Source organism: Dryobates pubescens, chromosome 9 (genome assembly GCF_014839835.1).
Source record: "Dryobates pubescens isolate bDryPub1 chromosome 9, bDryPub1.pri, whole genome shotgun sequence".
NCBI classification, from domain to species: Eukaryota; Metazoa; Chordata; class Aves; order Piciformes; family Picidae; genus Dryobates; species Dryobates pubescens.
In genome coordinates, this window is record NC_071620.1 from 32,089,339 (window position 1) to 32,114,779 (window position 25,441).

At 41.6% G+C, this 25,441-nt stretch overlaps 1 protein-coding gene across 1 annotated transcript in view; it reads right to left on the bottom strand.

Annotated features, from left to right (window-relative positions):
- Positions 1-395: 395 nt before the first annotated feature.
- E2F3 (E2F transcription factor 3) overlaps positions 396-25,441 on the bottom strand; it is a 45,160-nt gene continuing 20,114 nt past the window's right edge. The window contains exons 2-7 of the mRNA XM_054164338.1: positions 11,518-11,629; positions 9,094-9,313; positions 8,343-8,501; positions 4,669-4,783; positions 1,828-1,963; positions 396-1,231 (exon numbers count right to left, since the gene is read on the bottom strand). Coding sequence (XP_054020313.1) covers positions 966-1,231; positions 1,828-1,963; positions 4,669-4,783; positions 8,343-8,501; positions 9,094-9,313; positions 11,518-11,629 — 1,008 coding nt within the window. The 3' untranslated portion in view covers positions 396-965. The remainder of the gene's footprint in view (positions 1,232-1,827; positions 1,964-4,668; positions 4,784-8,342; positions 8,502-9,093; positions 9,314-11,517; positions 11,630-25,441) is intronic.

Below are 25,441 nucleotides of genomic sequence, written 5' to 3' on the forward strand. Positions count from 1 at the left end.
AGAATTATAAAAAGCTGTAAGCAGAGGAAGCCAACCCACTGAGATAAATATCACATATTGAACAAAGCTTGGCATAAGTGTTTTCCATAGAGGGAAAAACCCACAGTGCATCTCTAGTAGGCACTTAACACAAAGCCCCACTTAGTACCACAAAAATTTATGTACCAGTTCTAATGCACACTGGGGGCAGTAAAATTTAACTGTGCATCTTCGTTCTAGTTTAAAAAAAACAAAACCAAACCAAAACCACACACCAAGAAAACTACTTTCACACACACACACACACACACGCAGTTTTAAAAGTCTCTGACTACTACAAGAAGTGGCAGAACTTCATACTTTTCAATATTTGCAATATATACTACATTTACAGTGTTGGGTGGGGGGGTTTTTTTATTAAAAGCTTTTTAAGGACACAAGTATTTGACCTCATAATGAGACATATACACAGCTCAAGATGAGCAGTAGGACAGCAATTTAAACATTCCCACAAGTAGCTGAAGAATCCCATTTCACACTGTTGCATTACTTCATATTTACGTTCACTGCAGGTACAATCCATGTGGTGACACGCTTAAAAGACATGCATTCTCTGCAGAAGGCACGACCTGAAAGACTATTATAAAATTGTTATTTAGGACTAAAGCAGTTCATTGAGCCCTTCTCCGTAAGCCCACTTGTCACAGTAAGCAGAGACTGGGGGAGTGTGAAGACAAAACATTTACGGTCACCTGCTTGCACTTGCTGACACAAGGCGCTGGAGGTCAGGGAGAAGGCCTTACTGTAAAAAACTTCACTTCTTGTTTATAGTATTTTAGGGAGTATTTAATGAAAATGTCAGCACTGTCCAAGAACCTAGTTTACTTAATAATGCTATTTCATAGTAAGTAGGGGACAACTGAGTGACAGCAGGTTTTTTGATTCCATTAGAAACATAGCTTAGATACGGACAGCATTTAAGAGAATCAGCTGTATATAAATTCATCCACCAACGAAGGAAGCTTCTCTAAATCATAAGCATCAAAGAGGTCACTGATGCCTTCTTCATCCCCAAGGCTCAGCAAATAATCTTCCTGAAGCAGAGGAGGCAGCAAATTCACAAATGGTCCTTCAAAGTTTGAGGGAATTTGGTCCTCAGTCTGCTGTAGCAGGTTGGCTGGAGAAGCCAGTGGAGATATTGTTGCCATATTTACTGAGCAGTCGCCTTGTCCTGAGTTTGCAGAAGCCACTTCTGTAAGAGGGAGAGAAAAAAAAAAAATAAAAATAAAAGATGACACATTTAACCAACACTAGAAATGTTGGACACAGATCAAGCAGCGTAACCACTGCTTCCATGAAGCGTCACTGCAAAGAAGCGGCCTGCATGTGGTTTCTAACCCATTTTTGACATGTTACAGGAGCTTCACCACAATGCAGATTGCTATTAGCACTGACTTCACTACTACATTTTATTTTATTTTTTTTTTAAATTGCAAGATTTAAAACAACTCCAAGGTGGGGGAAATCAGTCTAGTGAGAGATGCACATTTTTCAGTCAAAGCTGTAGTCAAAACTCTCTAGGCAACAGATGTCATCAGTGACACTGTGCTGCTGCATATAACCACATACAGAGATTTCTGCTTCTTGAGGTGAATCTTTGCTGCTACTGTCCTATTTAAAAAATGCAAGAGGAAGAAAACTGTTTCTTCAATATTGCAGAGAGTTTATTTGCATGTGTAACCAGAAAACATATTTCCTGCCACACAAACCAGAAAGGCACAGTGGAAAATGAAATATTGAAGGAGAGCATAAAGGACAGCCATTAGTATTACAAATAAATAATTTTACCTTTGGAAATGGTTTTGGAAATATTTCCATTGTGGTCTTGACTATAGGTTTTCATTGGACTGAGGGCATCATTTTCCTCTGGGCACAGATAAACTTCAATAGGTCCTTGAGTACTAGATAAATGTATCAATGCACTCTGCTAACAAAGCAAACATCAGTAAGGTGTTAAAGGAATGAACACAACAGAATATTGGCAGTTCAGAGTGAATTCTACTGGGGTGTGAGTGTTTGGATAGGTTTCTTTACTAAATGAAAGAACCTAAAATCCCCCATGCATTTTTTCTGAAGATATGAAAAGCTTACGTGAGATATCCTGTGGACTAGAGAACATAAAAGCTCTTCCCACTGTCTGCAGTGCACCTGTCTCAGAAGCCTACCATTTTATGTGTTGGATCATAATCACAGAGGTATAAAGAACTGAAGTTGTAACATTCATATAACCACAATAACATGGAGCATTCTGATGGAACAGAACTATGGGATACAAGTCACAAGTATTATTATTCTTCGTAACAGTATTATTGGAGATTTGTTTAAATGTTTCTGCTTTACAAAGATGCCAAATACATCCTTCCCACTCTCCTGAAAACCCTCAGCACGTGCACTGAACCCAAATAGCTGTATGTAAGTTCCCCTGCTTTTCTGTTGAAGTGTTTTTCCACAAAACAAAAACAGATGCCATGTTCTTCACCCAAACTTGTTTATATACATCCTTCAGCCCCACTAGGGCAGCAATATTGATGGTGGTTCTGATTAACAGGAACTCCTAATTTGTCACAAGTTACATTTTCTTGTATGCATTGATGCAATGAAACAAATTGACATGTATAGACACAGAAAATCTGCAAAACTTGTTCTTTGTATTATGAATAAAAAGAATAAATTGCTGTGGTTACAAATAAGCCTGCTCCAGCTGTATTGCATTAATAGCTTTTAAAAGCATGAATACAGGCATCATATACCTCTTTTCAGACTTGTTTCAAACACATTTTATTGTGCCCTTTGAGGAGACATTCCTTTGTATTATTTGCATTCTGACAGTTATATAATAAACAGCATTTACAAACACAGAGCAACTCAACAGGCATTCCCCAGGGCAGAGAAAATATTTAAGAGTAATTAGGGCAATGCTATAGATAATTAGTAAAAAGGAGATGGGAAGAGGAGGAGTCAGAGAAGGTACTACTGAGTGAGTGACTGAGGTATGCAAACAAAAGATACTGAAATGTAGCTGCAAATGAGAGAAAGAAATAGCACTTCACTGCCTGAAGCTGAAAATTAAATGAGTAAGTTGGACATAGGGCATAAGGGAGGTCTAGGCAGCAAATTTAATGATTGTGTGCATCTCTCTCTGCCTGCCTGATTTCACTAAATTAAAAGGGAAAAAAAGCTTAACATCTAGGGGAAAGAAACAGGACAGCAGGCACTGACAACAGTGTATATTTATGGATACTGATAAAAGAAATCCTCATTGCAGCAAAATGATTTCTTCTTCTGAAGCCTGCACCTAGGTTCAAATGCAAAATTAAGGACAAAGGCAATACAAAATGCAGTAAATATATAAATGATGGAAACTATAATGGGCCTAAGCAAGTGAAGAAAATCGGGAGTCTGCTTCTGCCCACTGGCAGCAAGTAGCCCTGGGCCTATGGGAACTCACCGAAAGGCTAGGGAAAAAGGAATTGCACAGGTGTGAACACAACACAGAGGACTTTGGGTATTAGCCCTATCTCTAATTGCTCCTTGAATGAAGAAACGAGGTGTACCTTTTGAATTTCTAAAGCAGTGGCTCATGCAAATTATTTATGTTTACACAGCGTACTTGGGTCTGTCATAACCACTGGGAATACTGAAGTAACAAACTTTTGCCACCCAGACATAAAATCCGAGGAGCAGCTGAACCATGTGGTTCATAACTCATGAGAGGAAGGAAGAAAAGTAAAGCTACTTTCTTCAGATTATCCTCAAAGAAAAACCACCTGAAGTATTTTTCTCTGTAGTTGTGACACAAGTAAAGGAAGCAGCTGTTACCCTAAACACCTACCTGAGATAAGAAACAAAATTAGGATGAAAGAATGAAAGCCAGACATGTCATATACAAAAGCTGGTACTCAGAGACACTGGCTCAAGTGGCAAGGAGCAACCAAAGAGGCACACATGAACACAGCTTCAGAAATAGAAGTACTTACAATGAAGTAGGAAGGGAAATGCCTATCCCCTACAAACTTCACAACAGCAAACAGAAAGTGCCCTAGCAGAATGTAAGTTTTATACAGATAGGTAAAATCAGTGACTGAACCCAAGGTGATGGGATAAGGAAGGGCAAGAATTCTTGGAATAAATCACAAGTATCTGTAATACTTCAGGAAAGAAAATCCTGCATGAAAACATGCCTCAATAAACTACAATACCAGTAATAAGAGTGTCATCAAGGTGCTTAAGGCATTGAATTATCATGAATGCTATAAGTATAACCATAAAGCTAAAAAAATAAGTAAGAGCTGAATCTCTTAAGAGCAAAATTTCTACATGGTTACAGACAGGAAATTCCATCTGTCAAGGAAGAGCTCTTCTTTATATATGGCAAAGGAGAATAGGTGTAAATAGTGTGCATTATGCTGAAGGGAAACTGAAATTGAGATAAAAGAGAAAAATAATGACTGTCCTGTGCAAATGGACTTCTAAACTTTTGTATACATATATAAACTCTAAAATTTGTCAAACATGAATAGAGGACCAGTGTAATCCAACTTGGGCACCAGTTACCACAGCAAGATTCACGACACTTCACCGACAGAAACGCAACACACAACCTAGCAGAAAACACCAGGTTCTCCTTACCTCCACTGGGTCAGGCACTTCAAGTCTTGTTTCTGGAGGAGCTTTCACAACTATAACAGTTTGGTCTTTAAGGCCACTAATTTTTCGAATATCTTGATACGTCACATAAGCTAATGTAAGCACTGTTAAGGAATTTTCCAACCTGGGTTACAATATATAGTTACAATATATTCACACTGTTAGAAGAGGCAGAAGGCTTTGAATTATTCTTCCATTTTCTCATGGTTCTGTTACTCTCAGCCCACAGTCTGCTATTCTCTATCCTGGCTGTGATAGCGATGAAACTGTGAGAACTGCCCTTTGATGCAACAGCTGGGGCCACTGTTAAGTGACAAAAGGGATTCTCTGTGCTGAGAGCGTCTCTTCTCCTTCACACACAAAAGAAACGCAAGATAAAGCTCAGCCACCTGAAATTACTCAGTCTGTGCAAAGCAAAATGGTTTACACACTTGCTATCAAAATGCAGAGAACTGGAAATCACAGAAAAAATGTAAAGGAATTGACAGATGCACGTTACAAATGCACAAAATATTTTTCAAGTCATCAGCAACATAATAACTTCAGTTTTCATGTGTATGTTGCATAAATGTTTACAAACAATTGTATGAACAGTGGTTGAGGCCCCATCCCTGAAGGTGTTTAAGACCAGGTGGGATGAAGCTCTGGCCAGCCTGATCTAGTGTGAGGTGTCCCTGCCCAAGGCAGGGGGGTTGGAACTAGCTGATCCTTGTGGTCCCTTCCAACCCTGACTGATTCTACAACATTCATACTTTTTATATATTAGCACATTACACTATTATTTTCCTTAAACATGTTTAAACAACTACTTCAAACAACTTGACAGTGCAGAACATCTATTTCTGCATAAGCATGGAATGAATGTGAGTACTCTGATGTTCAGCATCAATTTGTCCAAATCAACAGGAGTGTTTTGGTGGCTTCCGGCACAGCAGTGCCTCAATACTGATCTGTGTAACTTAAGTGTCACAGTGTCACAAAAAGAACTGTGAAACTGCCACAGCTGCATGCAAGTGCTTCCAGGATTTTAATTTTATCATCTGTGAGGAATCTAGCACAATATTTACATCATAGAAATTAAAAAGTCATTGTATTTTTGGAGGCATAAATGTGAACAATCTTGGTAAATGCAGACTGTTACCGTGCAGTACAGCAAGACAGACTGCCCAAGCTCAAAACACCAACACAACTCACACCTGACAATGGACCAAACAGTTCAAGCCTGCAGTGGGCACTAGTGTCCTCCCTACTCTAGTCATGAGGTCTGTGGTGACAGGTTGGACTCGATGATCTTTGAGGTCTCTTCCAACCTTAGTGATACTGAATACTGAATACTGAATCAGCAGGGCAAGAGGCAAAACAACAGGTCAGCTTCTACCCAAATGGCTTTTATCAAGGCTTTTATCACTCATTTAGTAATGTTTAGTAAGTTTTGCAAAGGCAGAGTACACATTACTGCAACAGTGGCTGGCACTATATGAACAAAGGAAAGGAGTGCATGGTTTTCAAATCAAACAACAGTCTTCACTGCTGTAGCTAAAGGCTCCCCATGCTAATGCTGAGCATATCCCAAAACATCCAGGGTAGCCATCAGTTACATTTTTATTCTGTTTAAAAGGGAGATGACGAATACACTACCCGATAGTAGGAAAGAAGTGTGGGGAGGAAATTCAAAACAACAACAAAACAACTTCAAAAGCAGAGACTTTATCTTCAGTGATTAAACAAATGAAGAAGCTTCCCAGCTTTATGAGTATTAAGCAGGTCATCTCATGTCAGACTTCAGTGAGGTAAGTGAAAAACAGTACTGGCACACCCAGAGTTCATATTTCTGCATTCCTTCCTCAATCAATAATCGCTAGTATTATGAGTAAACTCCGAGTCACAGGAGGATTTGGGGAATACACTCTCTTAAATCCAAAAACATGAGGCTAACGCCAGGCTAAGGCTGATCCCTCATCACCTGTCCCCAGGGGAGCCAACAACAGCAGGGCAGGGACCTCAACTACAGGAATCAGCACTAGAAAAACAGAGAATTGCAATGTTCTGTTTTGTCCTGTTCAAGTCCCTTCGTGGATCAAGCTCTTAGCCGAAGGCAGTGCTGACCCTACTCCCTATGCTACTTTTGATCTTTGCTTATGTCTGAAAACATGCATGAAAGCTCGTCAAAAGACAATATTGACATACTTGACATACTTTTCATTGACACTCCCATTCTCTGTTCTTCAGAATAGGAAATAAGTTCACCTCATTAGATGCTCTTTAGGAACTACTCATTATATAAAGTAATAAAAGTTTTCACATGAGCATTTAATAAAATGCTGTCTTCTGTTGCTAACAGGTGGGCAATCTAATTAAAATGGAAATTGATTAATTACAAGGGGTATTAGCAGCCAAGCTACCAGAAATCACATGAACCTTATGCAGCTGAGTACTGCTATTACATTAAATAATTCAGTTCAAAGTAGACATTGAGAGCTTATTAAACCTTAATCTATGATATTCCATAGTAGATGATCTAACCAGAGCAATCTGAAAGTTTGTTGCAGTTTTCAGACTGACTCCCCAAAAACATAAGTAATGACTTCATACACACACAACTGTGACCTTAGGAAGGACTCTTGAATGTGTCCAGAGAAGGGCAACGAGGCTGGTGAGAGGCCTTGAGCACAAGCCCTACGAGAAGAGGCTGAGGGAGCTGGGATTGTTTAGGCTGGAGAAGAGGAAGCTCAGGGGTGACCTTAGAATACATAGAATAAACCAGGTTGGAAGAGACCTTCAAGATCATCGCGTCCAACCCATCAACCAATCCAACACCGCCCAAGCAACTAACCCACGGCATCAAGCACCCTGTCAAGTCTTCTCCTAAAAACCTCCAGTGATGGCGACTCTACCACCTCCCCAGGCAGCCCATTCCAATGTGCAATCACTCTTTCTGTATAGAACTTTTTTCTAACCTTCTTGCTCTCCACAACTACCTGAAGGGTGGTTGTAGCCAGGAAGGAGTTGGTCTCTTCTCCCAGGCAACCAGCACCAGAACAAGAGGACACAGTCTCAAGCTGTACCAGGGGAAGTTTAGGCTCAAGGCGAGGAGAAAGTTCTTCAGAAAGAGAGTTGTTAGGCATTGGAATGGGCTGCCCAGGGAGATGGCGGAGTCACTGTCCCTGGATGTGTTTAAGAGGGGATTGGATGTGGCACTTGGTGCCATAGTCTAGTAATCATGAGGTCTGTGGTGACAGGTTGGACTTGATGATCTTTGAGGTCTCTTCCAACCCTTATGGATTCTATGACTTTCTCTGCATGCATTCATCATTTCTGCACATATCAAAATAGAGTTTGACTATTTTAAGCCTAGAGCAAAAGCACAAAGTTGTTGGACATTGTCACTCATTAATGGATAGATTCTTGGTTCTAGCCTATGTGAACACAAATGGGAATAGGCTCCTTCACAGAACACCTTTTCTTTTTTTTAACATTCCAGAAGTATTACAGGTGCACATGGCTGAAATAAGTTTTGTATAGAGCTACATTAAAACTTGTTAGCCAACTTCTTCACATTTCTGGTGCTTTGTATCACATTACATAAAGGGATTTTCCCAGTATTAGGTGACACAGCAAGAGACTGACCATTTTTGAGGGTTTGGGAAAAAGGATATCTTTGATTTTCTGAGTCCTCCGTTAGCAGCTTGAGGTCCAGGGTGCAGCTTTGGATTAGCTCATCCAGTTTCTTCTCTTCCTGAATCAGTTCGGTCACCTCCTTTGTGAGGCCTTGACGCTGTGCCAGCATGCCACCATCCTCTGACAGACTGCAGCCCCTGCAGATACAAAGGAGGAAGATACCCCTTTCAGCATTTGTAAAAACCTGATCCTATACTACAGGAAAGGGCGAGGCAGACTTTTACACTGCAACTCAAGTTCTGAGACCTTTCCCCCTAAACCTGCCCATAGCAAGCTAAAAAACATATATCACCGTTTCCAGACAAGCATCTTTTTATCATGACTACACAATTTGAAACTACCCTTGAGAAGGAAAAGTTGAAGATTTCTAAGCACTACCAAAAATCTTGCTTCTAGCTGCCTTCTCTTGTAACCACGCCTTGAAAAAGACCAAGGAATGCAGTAGATAGAGTTGTGTACCTAAAAACCTTCTCTGCTTGCAGAAGCGAATGGTTTAATCTAGCATTCAGACAAAATGCTCTTTTCTGATTTCCCTGAGAAATGCTATTTACACACTGAAAACCCATCTTAAGGAGGAAAAAAAAAAAGCAAGCTTTATCCTGACAGAAGGCATTTCTGATGAATGCTTGGAGCAAAGTGTTAGAATGCAAGGCAGAAGAAAAACACTGCTGTTTTTTTCACTGCACTGAAACTGGCCAGCAGGACTGGAAAAGGATAGTAAGTACTCACATCCACTGAATGTTGTTTTTGGATTTTTTCTTAATGAGATGGATGCCTTCCAGTACATTGGTGATATCGTAAATCCTCCTTTTTTGCACCTTGAGGACCTCTGCTGCTCTGTTCAAATCTAAGACCCCATCAGGAGATTGGCTCAGCAGCTGAATGAACTTCTTCGTAAGAAGGCCAAGTGATGTATCATACCGAGTCTTTTCTGAAGGAGATTTTGGAGCTTGGAAGGAAAAGAAAAGAAAGGAAACAAAGGAAAAAAACAAAGAAAAGCTTTCCTCAATTCAGATCTAAAAGCAGCATCCAAGATACATGTTACAGTTATTTCTTTCATTTTTATTACAGAAATGTCCCAAAACTCTGCACTAAGACAATTAACCACTGAGTGTTTATTTGTATTTCAAACTGTAGGTTCCCAAGTCACAGGTACATGAGCAAATACATCCTTTTGAAAAGCATTTTCATCAGTCAGATGGATACATACAGCAATAGTCTACTTAAGGTTTCAGTGTGAATTCTTAATAGTATTTTTAGTATCTATTTATCCTGGCAGCAAAACCAAAAATTCCCCTATGACTCTCCTTCATCAGGCTGATAGCCAGCTTTCATCAGGGTTTGATTTTCCCCTCTTGTAAGATAAGTGTTTCACATGCAATTAAGCAGGACTTAGGTGTACTTCAGTGGGTGAACACAATGACAGGCTCCAGCAGTGCCAGACTCCACGGCTTACAGAAAACTCAAGTGAATTTGTAATCATTTTTCCTCCCTAACCAAACAATGCTCAAACTGGGCAAGAGTATTCCCATCTAAATTACAAGACAGAAAATGGCTTGGATCTTACTAGACTACTTGCTTGTCTGTAAAACACAGATGCAGCATCTATATACTTAACAGATGTGTTTTTAACTGTTTAAACACCTAGATCCAAACAATTTCTAATTCCACATGTTCAAGGCTTTTGTCATGGGAAATGAGCCAACCATTATTAGAAGTCTGCTGGGCTGATACATCTCAAACCTTTTCTTTGCTTCAAGTACCATGCAGGATGGATCTTAGGCTGATCAAGGTGGATATTTCATGCTTTCAAGGTTCAGATACCACATTTAATCGCAAAAGTCAGTCAAAGCTGAAATCCCACCTGAAAGCAAACCTTTAGAGACCTTTAGAGAAATATTTTGAAGAACCTGATAGCTTTTCAATAAAAGCCAAGTCATTGCCTGTTTGCAAAGCAAACCAGCTGGCTGTATTTCCTTCTTTGGTAGATTCAGGGCTTGTCTGCACTGGGAAATGGAGGAATAGTCATATCACTTGGATAACCTTGTGAATTTAGAGCAGGCTAGTTTGTTTGGGGCTTTGGAAAAGAATGAGAAGATCAGAGAGATAAAGGCAAGAGGAGATTCAGCCTCCACCTAAAATGGCATGTGTTCCTGGTCATACAACAAATTCTCTGTCCAGTCTTATCATCACTGCAGCAGCATCCTATGCTCTGAATAGTACCAAACTTCTGTGACAACATGCTTCAATTTCAAATGAACTTTGCATAGCTTAGTGAAGTTCAGTTTAATAAAAACAACTGTGGTTGTTTAACTTGTCCAATTTAACTTTGTATCTTCAGCTAATTTCATCTTTCCTACTTGCCTCAATAGGCAAGTGTGGAGGGACAAGCAAGTACTCCTTCGCATCTCTTCTTCTCCCACCACTAGCACTGCTGCCCTAGTCCTCCCCTTTCCCTGTCTGCAAGCCTAATTCTGCTGCTCAAATGCCCCAAACAAGATCATAGCTTCACATCCCCCAGTTCCTATTGCAAGAAACCAACTGCCTGAGGCTGTACAGGCATACAAAAGCTAATACCTGTAGCAACTAAGCAGCGGCAGTAATAATCTAGGAGATTGCTAGTTATAATCTACTAATAATTGCAGGAAGAGAAGGCCGCTCAGGGCCCACAAAAGCTTTTAGTGTGCAACACTCCTGAGGCACTGCTACTGCTCCTTGCAAATTTCTGCCTGGGGGAAGAAGCTCAGCTCATCAACCAGGAAGGAGGAGGCTGGACTGATGAACCTTGCCTAACAACTGTGCATCTGATCCCATCATGGTACCTTCATTCCTCAACGTATATCTCTCCTAAGTATCCTCAACTTCACATCCTGGATGAGAGGCTGCAGGCTGCCCAGTACACAGAGGGACAAACCTAGCAGCCATGAGTCTCTGCAGCTTCTCAGCAGCTCTGCACCAACCCATGCACACTGCGAGATTGTTGTCCACTGCCTGGCTGTGCGGTTCAGTGTGTTGCATGCACACCCAGGTGAGGACAGGAACAAACACACTCCTTTTGCTATGCAAAGCAGCCTGTTGTATTGCTTTGTTCTGATGTCAAGCAAATAAAACAAAAAAACTCTGTGCCATACAGTGTGTTACAAGAATCCCTACTTTTTGGGCTATCTGGACTTCTTGTTGCAGCTCTTCCTTTCCCCTTTGGAGTCTTTAGTCCTTCAGCAAGATACTGGTGGCCACTTTCTCCTAGCTCCAGCCTTCGTTTTGCCTGTCAAAAAAGAACAACCAACCAACACAATTACTTTTAATGAATGGACCGTTAAGAAGTGCATTTCACTTCAAACAACATTGAGGCTATAGAAAAGGCAGACAGCAGTGCATTTTTCACAGCAAGGTATCATAGGTTCATACCCTGTATTCACCACAAGGGGATATGAATATTTCCTGGAATCCTAAAGTGAAGTTAAATATGCCACTCTCCAAGGCTAGAATGATGGATATTGTGTTTGAAAGTTCAGCCATTTTCTTTTTAGTTTGAAAAGTTGAATGAAACTTCAAGTCAAATCTGGACCTTCTTAATTATATACTAAAAATTTCTACCCTCAGGCCAGTTGAGAGCATTTCAGTTAGCAAAAGCAAAGAGAACCTCACAATCACACACACATGCACTCAGAAAGCTACATTTCTTTTGAAAAGCTCCTCATATCCATGTAAGTTTGTGCACAGGTAGTATTAGTACAAGTTAACCTACACAAACCGGAACACAGGAAGTTCCACCTTGATACAAGGAAAAACAACTTTACTGTAAGGGTGACAAAGCACTGGAACAGGCTGCTCAGACAGTTCACGGAGTCTCCTTTTCTAGAGATTCAAAACCCACCTGGACATGTTCCTGTCTGGCCTGCCCTAAGTGATCCTGCTTTGGGAGGGGATTGGACTCAAGTCTCCAGAGATCCTTCCAACCCCTACCATTCCACAATTCTATGATTCTAAGTTATGTTTTTCCTTCACCATTTGAAAGGACAACTTGAAGAGGACCACTAACTTCCACTACTTATAAACTTTTCATCAGTGAAATACAAGACATGACATCAAAAGCAGCTTTGGACAACTGTTACCTTCTTCTCAACCATTTCTGTCCTCACTGAAAGCACAATTGCTACATTTACTTCACATGAAATAGCACGCTTGCATTAAGGCTGCCTACATAAAAGCAAGGTGGAACAAAAGTAGTATTAGGGAGATGACGCCTGAAAATCAGCTAAACGCTGCATTCACTTCAAAGGAGAGCTGTGTACACCTTGAGTAATAAAAAATAATGAAACTGCAAGACACAGACAAACTTCAATTAAAACCATCACCAATATGAATCTTGTTCCTAGACAGAAACGTGGTATACTACCTTTGGAAATAATTCTAGACCCTTGCCACGTTACTCAGGTTACTGAAATTAAATCTGGGCATTCTTGCTATCCTAACAACAGGAAAAACATTACCTGGGAAGACACAGGAAAGAAGGAAAAGAAGTTTCATGTCTAATGAAGTTTAGCTAAATAATGTTTATTCAATTAGGCAGAATAATTCACAGTGCTTAATTTGCTTGTTCTTTAGACTTGCCCCAAAGAGTTGGATCCAATTCTACTCCTCCGTGAACCACGGTAAAATAATACATTCTGCTATAAAGTGGTAGGCATGTACTTCTGTAGTGTGGATTTAATTTACACATTTTACTTTGGGTCCTGTGATCAACAGACAGCTCTAAATAAATTAATTTATGTACATTTATTTATGGATAGCTAAATAACATCTTTGTACTGGACTCTGCAAACCTCAAACTTATTAAAAGACGAGTTAAAGCACATGAAACATGTAGAAGCCCATGGTGTAACAGCATGTGCAGAATGTTCAAGCCCCTCTCCTCCACATGCAGTGTAAAGAAGCAAAGTGGTAATTCATCAGTGGCAGAGCACAACTGAACTAGCTGCATCCTTCTAACCAATGCAGGGCACTGGGCTCCTGGCAGCTTCTAAGGGCGTGAAACACCTCTGCTCCTCTCAAGACATCAGCTCTCTAATCCAAGGACACAGATTTTCATAAAGGTCAACTGTTAACAAAAGTATCCAGCTAATATGTTTAGCCAAAATAATTGGATTAAATTAAGATTCCAGCTATTCCACAGGGAGAAATACATTTCACACTTCTTTTTTTTAAAGTGTTTTTCCACCCTGAGAACTAACAGAAAAAAGGAAGGAGGGGTGTAAAGGGAACAATTCAGGGCGTGGGAAGACTAGGCCAAAGGGATACAATTAAAGATAAAAGAATCTCAAAACCAGGTGTGAGAAAGAGGGGAAATGCTAAAGACTTAAAATTCAGGGATTTGCAGCACTGCTCTCCATCAGTAGAGATACTTAGGTTTAGACTACACATCAAATCTTTTCGTCTCGACTTGTTTGCAAGACACCAACAACAGCATTTTACCCCTACTTTTGTGGTTAAACACAACTTTCTCCTGTGAACTTCAAATAATCACATTTGGTAGTGAGAGAACATAAAGTAGCATCTATCCCTTGGCTATGCACAGTAGCACAAGCCCATCCACGTGAGCTGGGGAGCATTACTAACACGGTCCTGTCAGCCTCACCAACCTACCATACCTACAGCCAGTGCAGGACTGTTAGAATAGAACAGAACAGAATAAACCAGGTTGGAAGAGACCTTCAAGATCATTGTGTCCAGCCTATCATCCAACACCACCCAACCAACTAAACCAAGCACCCTGTCAAGTCTCCTCCTGAACACCTCCAGTGATGGTGACTCCACCACCTCCTCAGGCAGCCCATTCCAATGGGCAATCACACTCTCTGTGTAAAACTTCCTCCTAACCTCCAGCCTAAACCTCCCCTGGTGCATCCTGAGACTGTGTCCTCTTGTTCTGGTACTGGTTGCTTGGGAGAAGAGACTAACCTCTGCCTGACTACAACCCCCCTTTAGGTAGTTGTAGACAGCAATAAGGTCACCCCTGAGTCTCCTCTTCTCCAGGCTAAGCAGTTGACCAGCTTCTGGAAAAACACCAAATGCCACAGAGTGCTACAAGAAAGTTATCTTGTAAGGCACGAAGAATACCAAAAACTGGAGAAAGAGAGCAAAAATATTTTAGAAAAGTTTAAAAAGGCAAAACAAAGAGTTTAAAAGAGCTTGGGGATGTTACTGAGAGACAGTTTTAGCAAACCCTGGGAAATGTTTAATTTCTGGCCAGATGTTGCACGTCACTCAACAAGAGCTCTTTCCCTCTTCCTGTTTTACAAAATTCATAACAGATAAGATGCAGGACTGAAGTGCTAGATTTGCTTAATTTCTTCTTCCCTGACAAATAGACCAAAGATTTTTCTAGTGTCCTTTTCTTTGCACTAGAAATCCTGGGTGACTCTTTCTCAACTCCCAAATTATTCAGTGCTTTTTGATATTTGACTTCCTTTCAGAAATCTCAAGATCTGTGTTCAGCAATGACTCTATTAAAAAGCCCCCTCCCCCACCCCCATCTTAATTTGCATAATTTATTCTGCTGCAGCACTACATTATTTGCACTGTTCATACAGGGAACTTGAAAGATCATCTACTCCAGCCCCACTGCCAGAGCAGGATCACCTAGACTAGAATACATAGAATAAACCAGGTTGGAAGAGACCTTCAAGATCATCGCATCCAACCCATCAACCAATCCAACACCACCTAAACAACTAACCCATGGCACCAAACACCCCATCAAGTCTTCTTCTGAAAACCTAGGTCACACAGGAAGACACTGAGGCAGGTTTTGAATGTCTCCCAAGATGGAGACTACAATCTCTCTGCGCAGCCTCTTCCAGTGTTCTGTCATCCTCACAGTGAAAGTTTTTCCTCATGTTTACATGGAACCTCCTATGCTCCACCTTGCAACCCACTGCCCCTTGATCTATCATTGGACATCACTGAAAAGTGCCTGGCTCCATCCTCCTGACATTTTTTACTTAAACATTAATGAAGTCACCCCTCAGTCTCCTCCAAGTTAAAGAGGCTCATCTCCATCAGTCTTTCCTCAGAAGGGAGATGTTCCATTCCCTTAATCACCTTTGTTGCTCTGGCTAGGCTCTTTCAAGCAGTCCCCTGTCCTCCTTGAACTGAGGGGCTCAGAACTGGACACAATATTCCAGACACAGCCTCACCAGGGCAGAGTAGAGATGGAGATGTACCTCCCTCCACCTACTAACCACACCTTCTAACACCCCCCAGCTTCCTCCCCCTCCATCTGGAAGATCAGTAGTAGGCAACAGTCTGACAACGACAGCAGGTTGGTGAGTTTCCTAGTGATACCCCCGATTCCACCTCCAAGACGACTACAGACTTCCCTACAATGAGAGTCAACCTGGCACACTGGGCCCCCTGTTCCCTTTAGGAGCAAGTCTCCAACAAGTACAACTCTCCTCTTCTTCCTTGTGGAAGAGGTTGTCACGTGGCTGGAAGGCCAATTTGGCTATGGTAAGACTCTGGTATAGGTTGCCTATCATCCACATGCCCATTAGACTGGCCACCTTCCAGCAAGGCCTCACATTGATTTCTCAGTGGCACCTGGGGCGACAAGGCCAGCAAGGAGGGCATTTGCCTTCTGCCTTAGCTGTGAGCTTGCCTCCACTCACCACTTTCATTTCTGTTGCAGGGAGAGCAGAACCTGGCTCTACTAGTTTATCTCCATTTCAACCTCCCTAATGCTCTTAAGTCTTTCTACTTCATCCTGCAGCCTTTCAACCTCATCTTGCAGCTGTGCCACTCAGCTGAGCAGATCATAGGATCAATGAGGTTGGAAAAGACCTCAATCAAGTCCAACCTGTCACCCAAGACTTCATGACTACTAAACCATGGCACCAAGTGCCATGTCCAATCCCATCTTGAATGCCTGACACTAAATATCATCTACCTGCTCACACTGCACGCTCATAGCTGCCCCTTGCAAACAGTGAGAGGCTGTGGCATTCCTTGCAGCCTGAGACCTGCACAACTACATCCTTCCGTGGGAGCTCGCTCTGGGTTCCCACATTTCTCTATTTGCACCATATGATCATAGCATGCAGAATCTTCTGACACAGAAGATGTGGGACCTGCTCAGAAACAGCACGCCAAAGGATGCCAACACAAAGCATCCAATAATAGGGAAAGATAGGAAGCTTAAGGGCTAAGATCATCTCAGCAACATGAAATCTGAGTGCAACAAATGGGAGTTGGATGCCTCAGATCACAAAATATATGGGGCAATGAGACAAGTGAAGTCACAGAACGATACGCCCAGCAAGAGACATAAAAGCAACAGGACAATATCCTGTTGAACTGAACCAGACACCTACATAAGCCCTTGGTGGAGAACAAAAATGGCATCAACTGTTTTGGACCAGTTTTCCCTTATAATACTATGGAGCAATTCCTGATAAAGATAGAATTATGGATCCACTATTCAGTAGACCAATAAAAACAGGTGTCACCTCAACTCCCCTTTTAGGTTCAATCTCTTCCTCTAAAAACCAGAAACAGATAGCTACCACGATTAATATCAGAGGCAAACCCACAAGAATGTCTTCACAAGAACACTTTTCTCTATAGGAAAATAGTTCAAGAACTCCTAGGATAAGCTAAGCATCTTCCAAGGAGGCAGGACCTGATGCTACTTGCTGTACAACAGTCAGTCTCATGGATTAACTTTTAAGAAGCTGGAGGCAGGCATGCCTACAGAAGACTAGAGAAAGAGCAAATATGTTTTTCATTAATTAAACAAAGGGGTGGAAAAGGTACAAATAGGAAATCAGAGCCCTAAATGGGCTGGTTTGACTTCACAACTGAGTCTTAGCAGGTTGCTACCACCAGCACCATTTCTACTGTATCCCCTATCCCTGCACTCCCCCTGCTACCCCTGGTGTGGGAAGCTCTTGACTGATGGGTCATCACAGGACCCTGCAGGGAGCTGCCACAAGGGGTCACATCCAGTAGAAACCTAGTCCTCCACCTAAACAGAAGTGAGTTTTCAGCTGGGTGATAGGAGATTGATACATCTGCGCTGAGAGCTGCTGAACAAGAGCAGAGCAGGACACCCCAGCTCCTTTGGGGCATCAGCTTGGCATCAGAGTGGCTTCACTTTGGTGTCACACAGTGAATAGCTTCGGTTCTTGGGAGAAAGAAAAGAGACACACACACAAAAAGAAAAAGTCAGAGTGTTCCCTTGTAAGCAGATAGCAAAATGATAAGTGTTAGGTAACAGCCAGCACAGTCAAGGTAGCAGAGAGGGAAGTGCCATGGTGGGGGACAGCCCACATCAGTTTTTGTAGCCTGCACCACATCAAACCACAGCCTCATTTTCTACAAGGTTTATATTTCTAAGTTTGAGGGAAGCAGCAGTAAAACATCCTCTCATTCTTTCCAACGATTAAACCATGGAGCATAACTTTGCCAAACTATGCACACTGAAATTTTTCCTGCTAGGTAACTGTCTCAGCTTTATTACTGGACACAAGACAGTTGCACTGTTTGCAGGAGATAGACACATGAAAAATTGTGTTACCTGTGCTACTTTCTGAACACCCTGTCTGAAACAGTCCTGCACCCATTAGGCTTTAGCAGACACGTCAAATTTGTCAAAAGGATGATCTGAGTTAGCCAGATTGTATTCCCTCAAAATCTCAAATTTAATAACACTTCAAAAACCACAGTCAGTGCCTTATAAACATTAAGAGCCAAATTCCATTTCAAACTGCAAGCACTACAGTTCCTGGGCTGGCCCAGGCTATGCACATGCCATGTCCTTGGATGTCCCATCTAAGTCCCCTGCTCTCCTAGTAAACATTCAGGATATATTAGAGCAGCAGCAGCTGCCTGATTTGAATACAAAGGGACATAAGCTGAACTCAGAATGAGAGAGAAAACCTGGGACAAGCTTGCATAGATGGGGACAGAAGATAAAGTAACTTCTTTGGGGGGAAAAAAAACCAAAAGCTGGGGGGAGTGGAATGAGGAGCTGAAAAACTCCAGTTTAGGGTTGACTGGGCAGGAAGAATAGGAAGACTGGAAATGACCAAGCATAGCAAAGAATAAACTGTGTGTATTAAGTGATAGCTGACAGCGTCTCAGAGCAAGGAGTAAGTTAAGCAAGGGCAGATGATTAAGCCTGGCATAGTGTCTAGAAGATATTGGAATTGCTGGGGACAGATAAAATAGCAGCTTTTCTGCATTTCACCACAATGCTGATATCACTGGGGAGGTGATGCAAGCCTATCCAGGCAGCACAGATAAATTTTGACCACAGTGAGGAAACCATAGTACAGACACTACCAATTCCTGTGCTTTTTCCACAGGCTCTCTTCCATTTTTTCAGAACTAAGCAGTCAAATATACCATTAAAAAGCTGAGGTTCTAAGGCATAAGCTCTAGAAAGCTGTTCCAGCTGCAAGTCCAGAGGCCAAGACTTGCAAAGAAACCAAACAGTTTACATAAAATGATAAATGAAGCTAGAGCTTGATGAGGAAGGCATACAAGAGAAGTAGTAAAGAGGGGAAAAAAGACACCTTGAGGTGAATACACAAAGATATTCATACTAAGAAAATGTCTCCACTGAACAAGGTGATACAGGCTGTGCATTTTGAACATGCTCAAGTGAACAGACTGGTATGCGGAGAGCCCTGAGTGCCTGTCAGAGGGCTGCACCCACCCGAGGGCATGGCAAACACTACAGCCTACACGAGGGAAAAATAAAAAGTGGGGAGAGGTGCAGAGAGGAAAACAGAGGACCTCTCATCGAGGAAGGGGCTGAGCTCTGCAAGTCAGCTCAAAGCAAAGAAACACATGAGGTCAGCTAAAAGATGCAAGAGGACTGTCAGGCTTCCGGCCTTCAAACTCCTAATGACAACTCATCGCTTCATACCTATTTCTGTTGAGCAATGAAAAGATAGAAGTGCAGTTCAAACTCCTGGAAGGGAGAGGGATTTCAGTTTCCCATGAAATAATATTAACATCCCAGTACTCTACACACAGACACCAATAATTTGTACCACACTATTCTTTGTTCCACAGTTAATTCTGACAGTATAAAACCATTAAAATAAAGTTTGAGAAAAGAAAAGGGAGATGAAGAAAGCTGGGGATTAAACTTCTTGCCTGTAAAAGGCAATGAATTAAGTATGTCCTTGAAAGGGAGTTCTAAAAGACCTCAAAATTCTTCCCCAAAATATTACTTCTGTCAAAATTATGCATGTCCATACAACCCTACACAGGGGAACAAGACTGGGAATGGCACTTTGAAACCTTGACCTCAAAATTAAGTTTTGCACATAACCTATTCATTTGGCTGAGGCAGAAGCATATGAAGAGACACACAAAAATAGTGCCTTGAAAAGTGAAGACATTGTAAAACCAACACAAGGCAGAACAGGAGTCTGAAATACTGCTGCTTAGTAGTCAGAATTATCAGTTGAGTGACAAGCAGCTGCTATTTAACATAACATTTAAAGATGCATTTTAAAGCAAATGAAAACACAGCTTACAGAAATTATCCTGGTCAACCTGCTCTCACACAAAAGCCCCCCCTTTTCCTCTCAGAAAACAGCAACTGTGTTAAAAGGATGACAAAACAAAATAATTCTTTCCACTACACCAATTTGTGTTTCCTAAACTATCATCTTATTTTTCAGCTTATTTGGTATCAGTGTATTAGTTTTAAGTGAAGGAAATTCTTCTCTAGCTTCTCTACTGAAGTTATTCATTCATCAGGTCAGCAATTCAATAAAAGGCAGTTCATGATTATGAGATTAAACTGTCTTCTGATCATCTGCAGCCCCTCTTCATTAGGCATTTGAGACCCTGAGAGCTGAAGGCTGATAATAGCACTCTGGTGAAGTTTCTTCCAAAGCCTAATTAAACTATCCCATTTCCATCAACTTTCCATTTTCACAATTCCTTCAGAAGTTTCAGGAGTGTCTAGAAAGCCACAAACTGTAAGCAGTTAAATATCAAAGTCTAATGCTTATATTTCACTCAAAAAAGTTCACATGTGAGTGGTCACGTTTCAGGGCAAATTCTTCTTTGAAAGCAGGACCCAAGCCAGAAGAACCCAGTAGTGGCTTACCCTTCTCAGGATGAATATGCAGAAAGCAGCAGTGCAAGTGTCATGAGTGTTCCCCAGTTATTACTGCAGAACACGACACAAAGCCATTGAAAGGAATACATTAGCTTTCAGGCACGTTCAACAGATAGAGCGTGGTTAGCTTGCTCTCGTTGTTAGCAGCACTGCTCATCAGCAATGCCCTGCACCTCACCCCAGCGTGGCAGTTCACACTTCTCTCATCTCGGTCTGTCTGAACAGAACATTTTCAACTGCTTTTAAATGAAATGTAAGTTACCTGAACCAAACCAAGAATGCAGCAAAGCATAGCAGTTTTACTGAAGGTGGATTATCATGTCAAGGTATTAATTCCCTTTGATTTTTATCCTAGTATCATGGGGGGACCTGTGCTGCCAGAAGGTCAGTAGAGCTCACCTTCACCACTGCTAACATAACTCAGACAATGAGGTAAGCAAACAACCCATATGATGTTATTCCATTTTCTGCTCATCAGTCTACCCAGATACCATGGGATCAGCCTGCACTCTGCCAGGTTTGTGCTCAGTAAGTAGCCACTGCTAAAACATGCAGCTTATTTTCTTCTCCTACACCAATACAGTACTTTGTAGTTTCTTTGTGAGGGAAGAGAAAGGACATTACAGGCAATTGTGCAAGAAATAAACCAAAGCACAAGCCATGTTTCAAGCCTTGAACCAGCAGAATTACAGCTACACTGCATAGGAAATGAATCATCTGAGATGTTTCTATTGCAATCATTTCCACCAAATATGAAACAATTACTTCTTACTGGAAGCGATGGCTTTGCATTGTGCTAACCTTGAAGGCTCAAGTTACCACTTCACAACTTTGAAATATGGAAAGTTGTTTTCAGGAAACTGCACCGAGCTTGCATCTCAACTGTTTAACTGCCCAAGGTGAGGAGCACGTGTCTCCTAGCAATCCTGAAAACAGCTCCATGCAGCAGCTCCTCCTCCATGACAACTGCTGGAGGCTGAGCTGCACCTCACTGGTTAAGGTGGAAGCTCTGGAGATAAAACTTCCAGAAAATATACTGAGACAAACAGCCAAGATTCACAAGCAGAAACACAGAGATCAACAGGCATCCGAGGTGTGTGCATGCACATGTGTGTTACAGTCCTGTGTGCAGGTTTCTAGAGTGGACAATTCATCTCTCATTCCCTGAGATGCATGGACAGGGACAAAGGGGCAAGGCTACTCCTGCCCCCAGCAGGCCAGCCTCGTCCTATGAACTGATGTCAAAGCTACTGGTCATTCAACTACCACCCTTACCAAATACACCACTTCAGCAAGACTGCAAAGCTTGAGGGGTTTCAGTTCCAGTTCACATCAGTAATTTCTCACCACAGACATACTTTGAACAAAACAAGATTATCATAAAACAGGCCTGACACCAAACTTTCAAACTGATGGTAAGCAGGCAGCAGGGTGGAGAGGTGAGATCTAAAAACAGATGGGCCACATAAGAGGCTTCCTGGTGTAATTTCTTTGCATTGCATCTATACACAACGATGTCAGTCCACTCTTAACATTGCCCAGCAAGATCAAAATAAGCCAAATAAGAAACTGATAGTCTAAATTCACAGTGTGTGATAGGGCATCACTTCTTCAGGTAGCTGCAGAGCTGCTTGCAGTGTTTCAGCCCTCCAGAAGACTTTCAGCCTCCGGACTAATGAGACTAAAATTGAACTGGAGCAGGGAAATCAATCTTCCATGTCATTCTAAGGTTGGGCTCACACCAAAACCACCTCAAAGAAGTCTCAAAATATGTCCTACAGATTATTTTGTCTTTTGTATTTAAGGACTACTTTTAAAAAGTACTCTTTTAAAAGTCATGAACTTCAAAATACGATTGTGATCGGATTAGTTCCACCGAGTGGCTTCCAGTCTGTGTGTACAAATTAGCACAGCTACTAAAAAAAGACAAACTTTCACTGTCCCTTGTTTGTTTAGAAGACAACTTGGCAGACAAGTCCTGGGAGTAGGGAGGAAGGACATTAAGGAAGCTGGCAAATAGGATAGGATGAACTTCCTTGGAGGGAATTCCAGCAAAAGCCATGAAGTATCAGATGCACAGGTTAGAAACTAAAGTAATAGTATAATGGGCATATATATTGACGTTGGAATCAGAAGGAGAGAGTTACTCCTTACTTACAGAACTTGTGGAATATAGTCATAAAACTCATTGGAAGTTGTAATTAATGAGATTTGATACATACAAAGTGAAAAAGGAGAAGGAGGAGCACTTGAAACACCACATCGGTGCTATTTCAGTGTAGGTGCATTGTAATGATGCAAGATTGGGCTTGCATCACAAAGTTTGCTTACTAAATTTTGCCAGACTAAGCCACAGCATCTCAAGCTTTGTTTTCCTTGGATACAGGACATCTACAAGAAAGGACAGCATCTATGGAATTACATCAGTGAAGTTTCTGAAGTGTAAATTTTCTTGTCTGCACAGGTTTGTAGTTCAAGATTTCCCACCCTGGCATCTCAAACCTTCTGCACTCCACACAAAATACCGAGCTACACCGGTGCAGTGCCAAGAGGCTGCATCATTTCACTTACCAGCCAGTGATTCATGGGAACCAGCTAACATGTACATTCTTTCAAAAAATGGGAACAAAGAGGATCCATACACGAACAATTCAGAGACTACAGAGGACAGAAGTAAGCTTTAAACACTCAAATGCATGTGAGTATTAGTGTTGGGTATTGTGCCCCCAAAGGAGGCAAATCCTTTCTTTAAAAAAAGCTCACACCGATCTTGACTCTATAATTTTAATTCACTGCCTGAGGCATGATGGTTCTAACATCTAACTACCTGCTCAGTTACTGTAATTAGTTATAAGAAGTCAGACCTGAAGTAGTAAAACCCTTTCATTTTGAAGTACTTAATCTAGTTCCATACCAGTATAAAAACATACAGCTGGATTCCCCAAAAGTAAAAACTGTACTTTGAATTCATTTAGAGTGATAAAAAACATTATCTAGATTCCACAAGACATTGTGAAAGTTGATGGGAAAATTGCAACAGACAACCAGATCCAGATGAGATGCAATGACTTGCACTTATAGAGACAGACAATGAGAAATAATGTAGGGTCCTAAGCACTTACTATCATACAAGATAGTTCTGTACATAACTGGGGAGGTTTTAGTTTACTTTAATGAAACCCCAACATCATCCAAACAGACCAACAGATAACCTAGTTATTTCTGCACCTAGGAGTAACAATAATGCTGACTCCCCATGAAGAGATCAATTGCAGTCTCAAATTAGCATCATAGTATCAGTCAGGGTTGGAAGGGACCACAAGGATCATCTAGTTCCAACCCCACTGCCATGGGCAGGGACACCCCACACTAGATCAGGCTGGCCAGAGCCTCATCCAGCCTGGTCTCAAACACCTCCAGGGACAGGGCCTCAACCACCTCCCTGGACAACCCATTCCAGGGCTTCACCACTCTCATGGTGAAGAACTTCCTCCTCACCTCCAGCTTCATTCCATTCCCCCTAGTCCTATTGCTACCTGATAAAGTTAGTTAGGTAGTTTTGAAAATGAAATTTCTACTATCACATTAAAAAAAATAATAAAAAATCTTTCAGTAACTTTGAAGAAGTGAGCCAAATAAGCAGCTCCACATACCAAACCTCAGAGAAACAAAACCAAGAAGATTCCCAGGAAACAGGAAATGTGGTTTACATATCCAAAAGCCACGATTCCTAGAAGCAGTCAGAAAGGAGGCTCCAAATTAGCAGAAAGTCACAGAAATGGATAAAAGCATAAAAGAAGAGAGCAAGGGAAAGAATAGCAGGGACCTAGAGACGCCAGTTGTGGATGACAGTCATCTTCATCCTAGATAAAGAGTGGGTACTGCCATCAGAAGGTTTCTACACAGCACATTTCTTTGACTATAAACTGAACTTGACTTTCATCTAGCCTAAGTTGCTAAACTCTGGGAGTGGATGACTCCCTCCTCACATCAAGGTAAGCAGCTGCTGCATACACTCTTATTGCACTGGTTGGTTTGGCAGCAGACAGCTTACATGGCTGAAACATAGCAAGGACAGCCGAGTTCCTACTGTTTTATATTCTGTGCAATGTCACAAAGAACAATTAATCCACTGAGCTTTTGCTGTGATGCAAATCCTACCACAGCAGCATTTTATCACTCCATCAACCACATCAAGGAGCAGAACAACCTGGAAGTGCTGGCAAAATGAAGACAAATTATGTGGCTTAAATAGCAAGTTTTACTTATTCCCAGTGACAGAGAAGGAATAAAAGCAGTAAGATGACAGTGCATTAAAAAAGGTGAACGAGTGCTGATAGACTAACAGACTTTTTCACATCTGGCTAAATTCTGTCATGCCATGGGCTGGGCAATCTAAAAAGCCTAATTTACAAGACAACATCCAAATGAGACACAGGTAATAAATTTATAGAGGAAAAGAAAATAAGGTTGCTGTTCTTTCCCAGGTTATGAAGTAAAAAAAATGTCTCTTTCAGCTCCAGTGAAGCACAGTGCCTCAGGTCGTAGTCAAGCAAGCACTTGATTGTCAAAACTGACCCACACCAGACACTATCTGTCCATTCCACTTCGTCATCTTTACTATGTATTTCATAAACTAAATATCTTTAAGTGACCTTTCTAGAAAAATTAATACTATCAAAAGAAGCATGCCCAGCAAACTGAGAGAAGTGATTCTGCCCCTCTGCTCTGGTGAGACCTCACCTGGAGTACTGCATCCAACTCTGGAGCCCCCAACACAGGAAGGCCACGGGTCTGATGCAGCATGTCCCTCCTCTGGACAAAAATAAGGCAGCTGGAACACCTCTCCTATGAGGGCAGGCTGAAAGACCTAGAGTTGTTCAGCCTGGAGAAGAAAAGGTTCTTGGAAGACCTAGTAACAGCCTTCCAGTA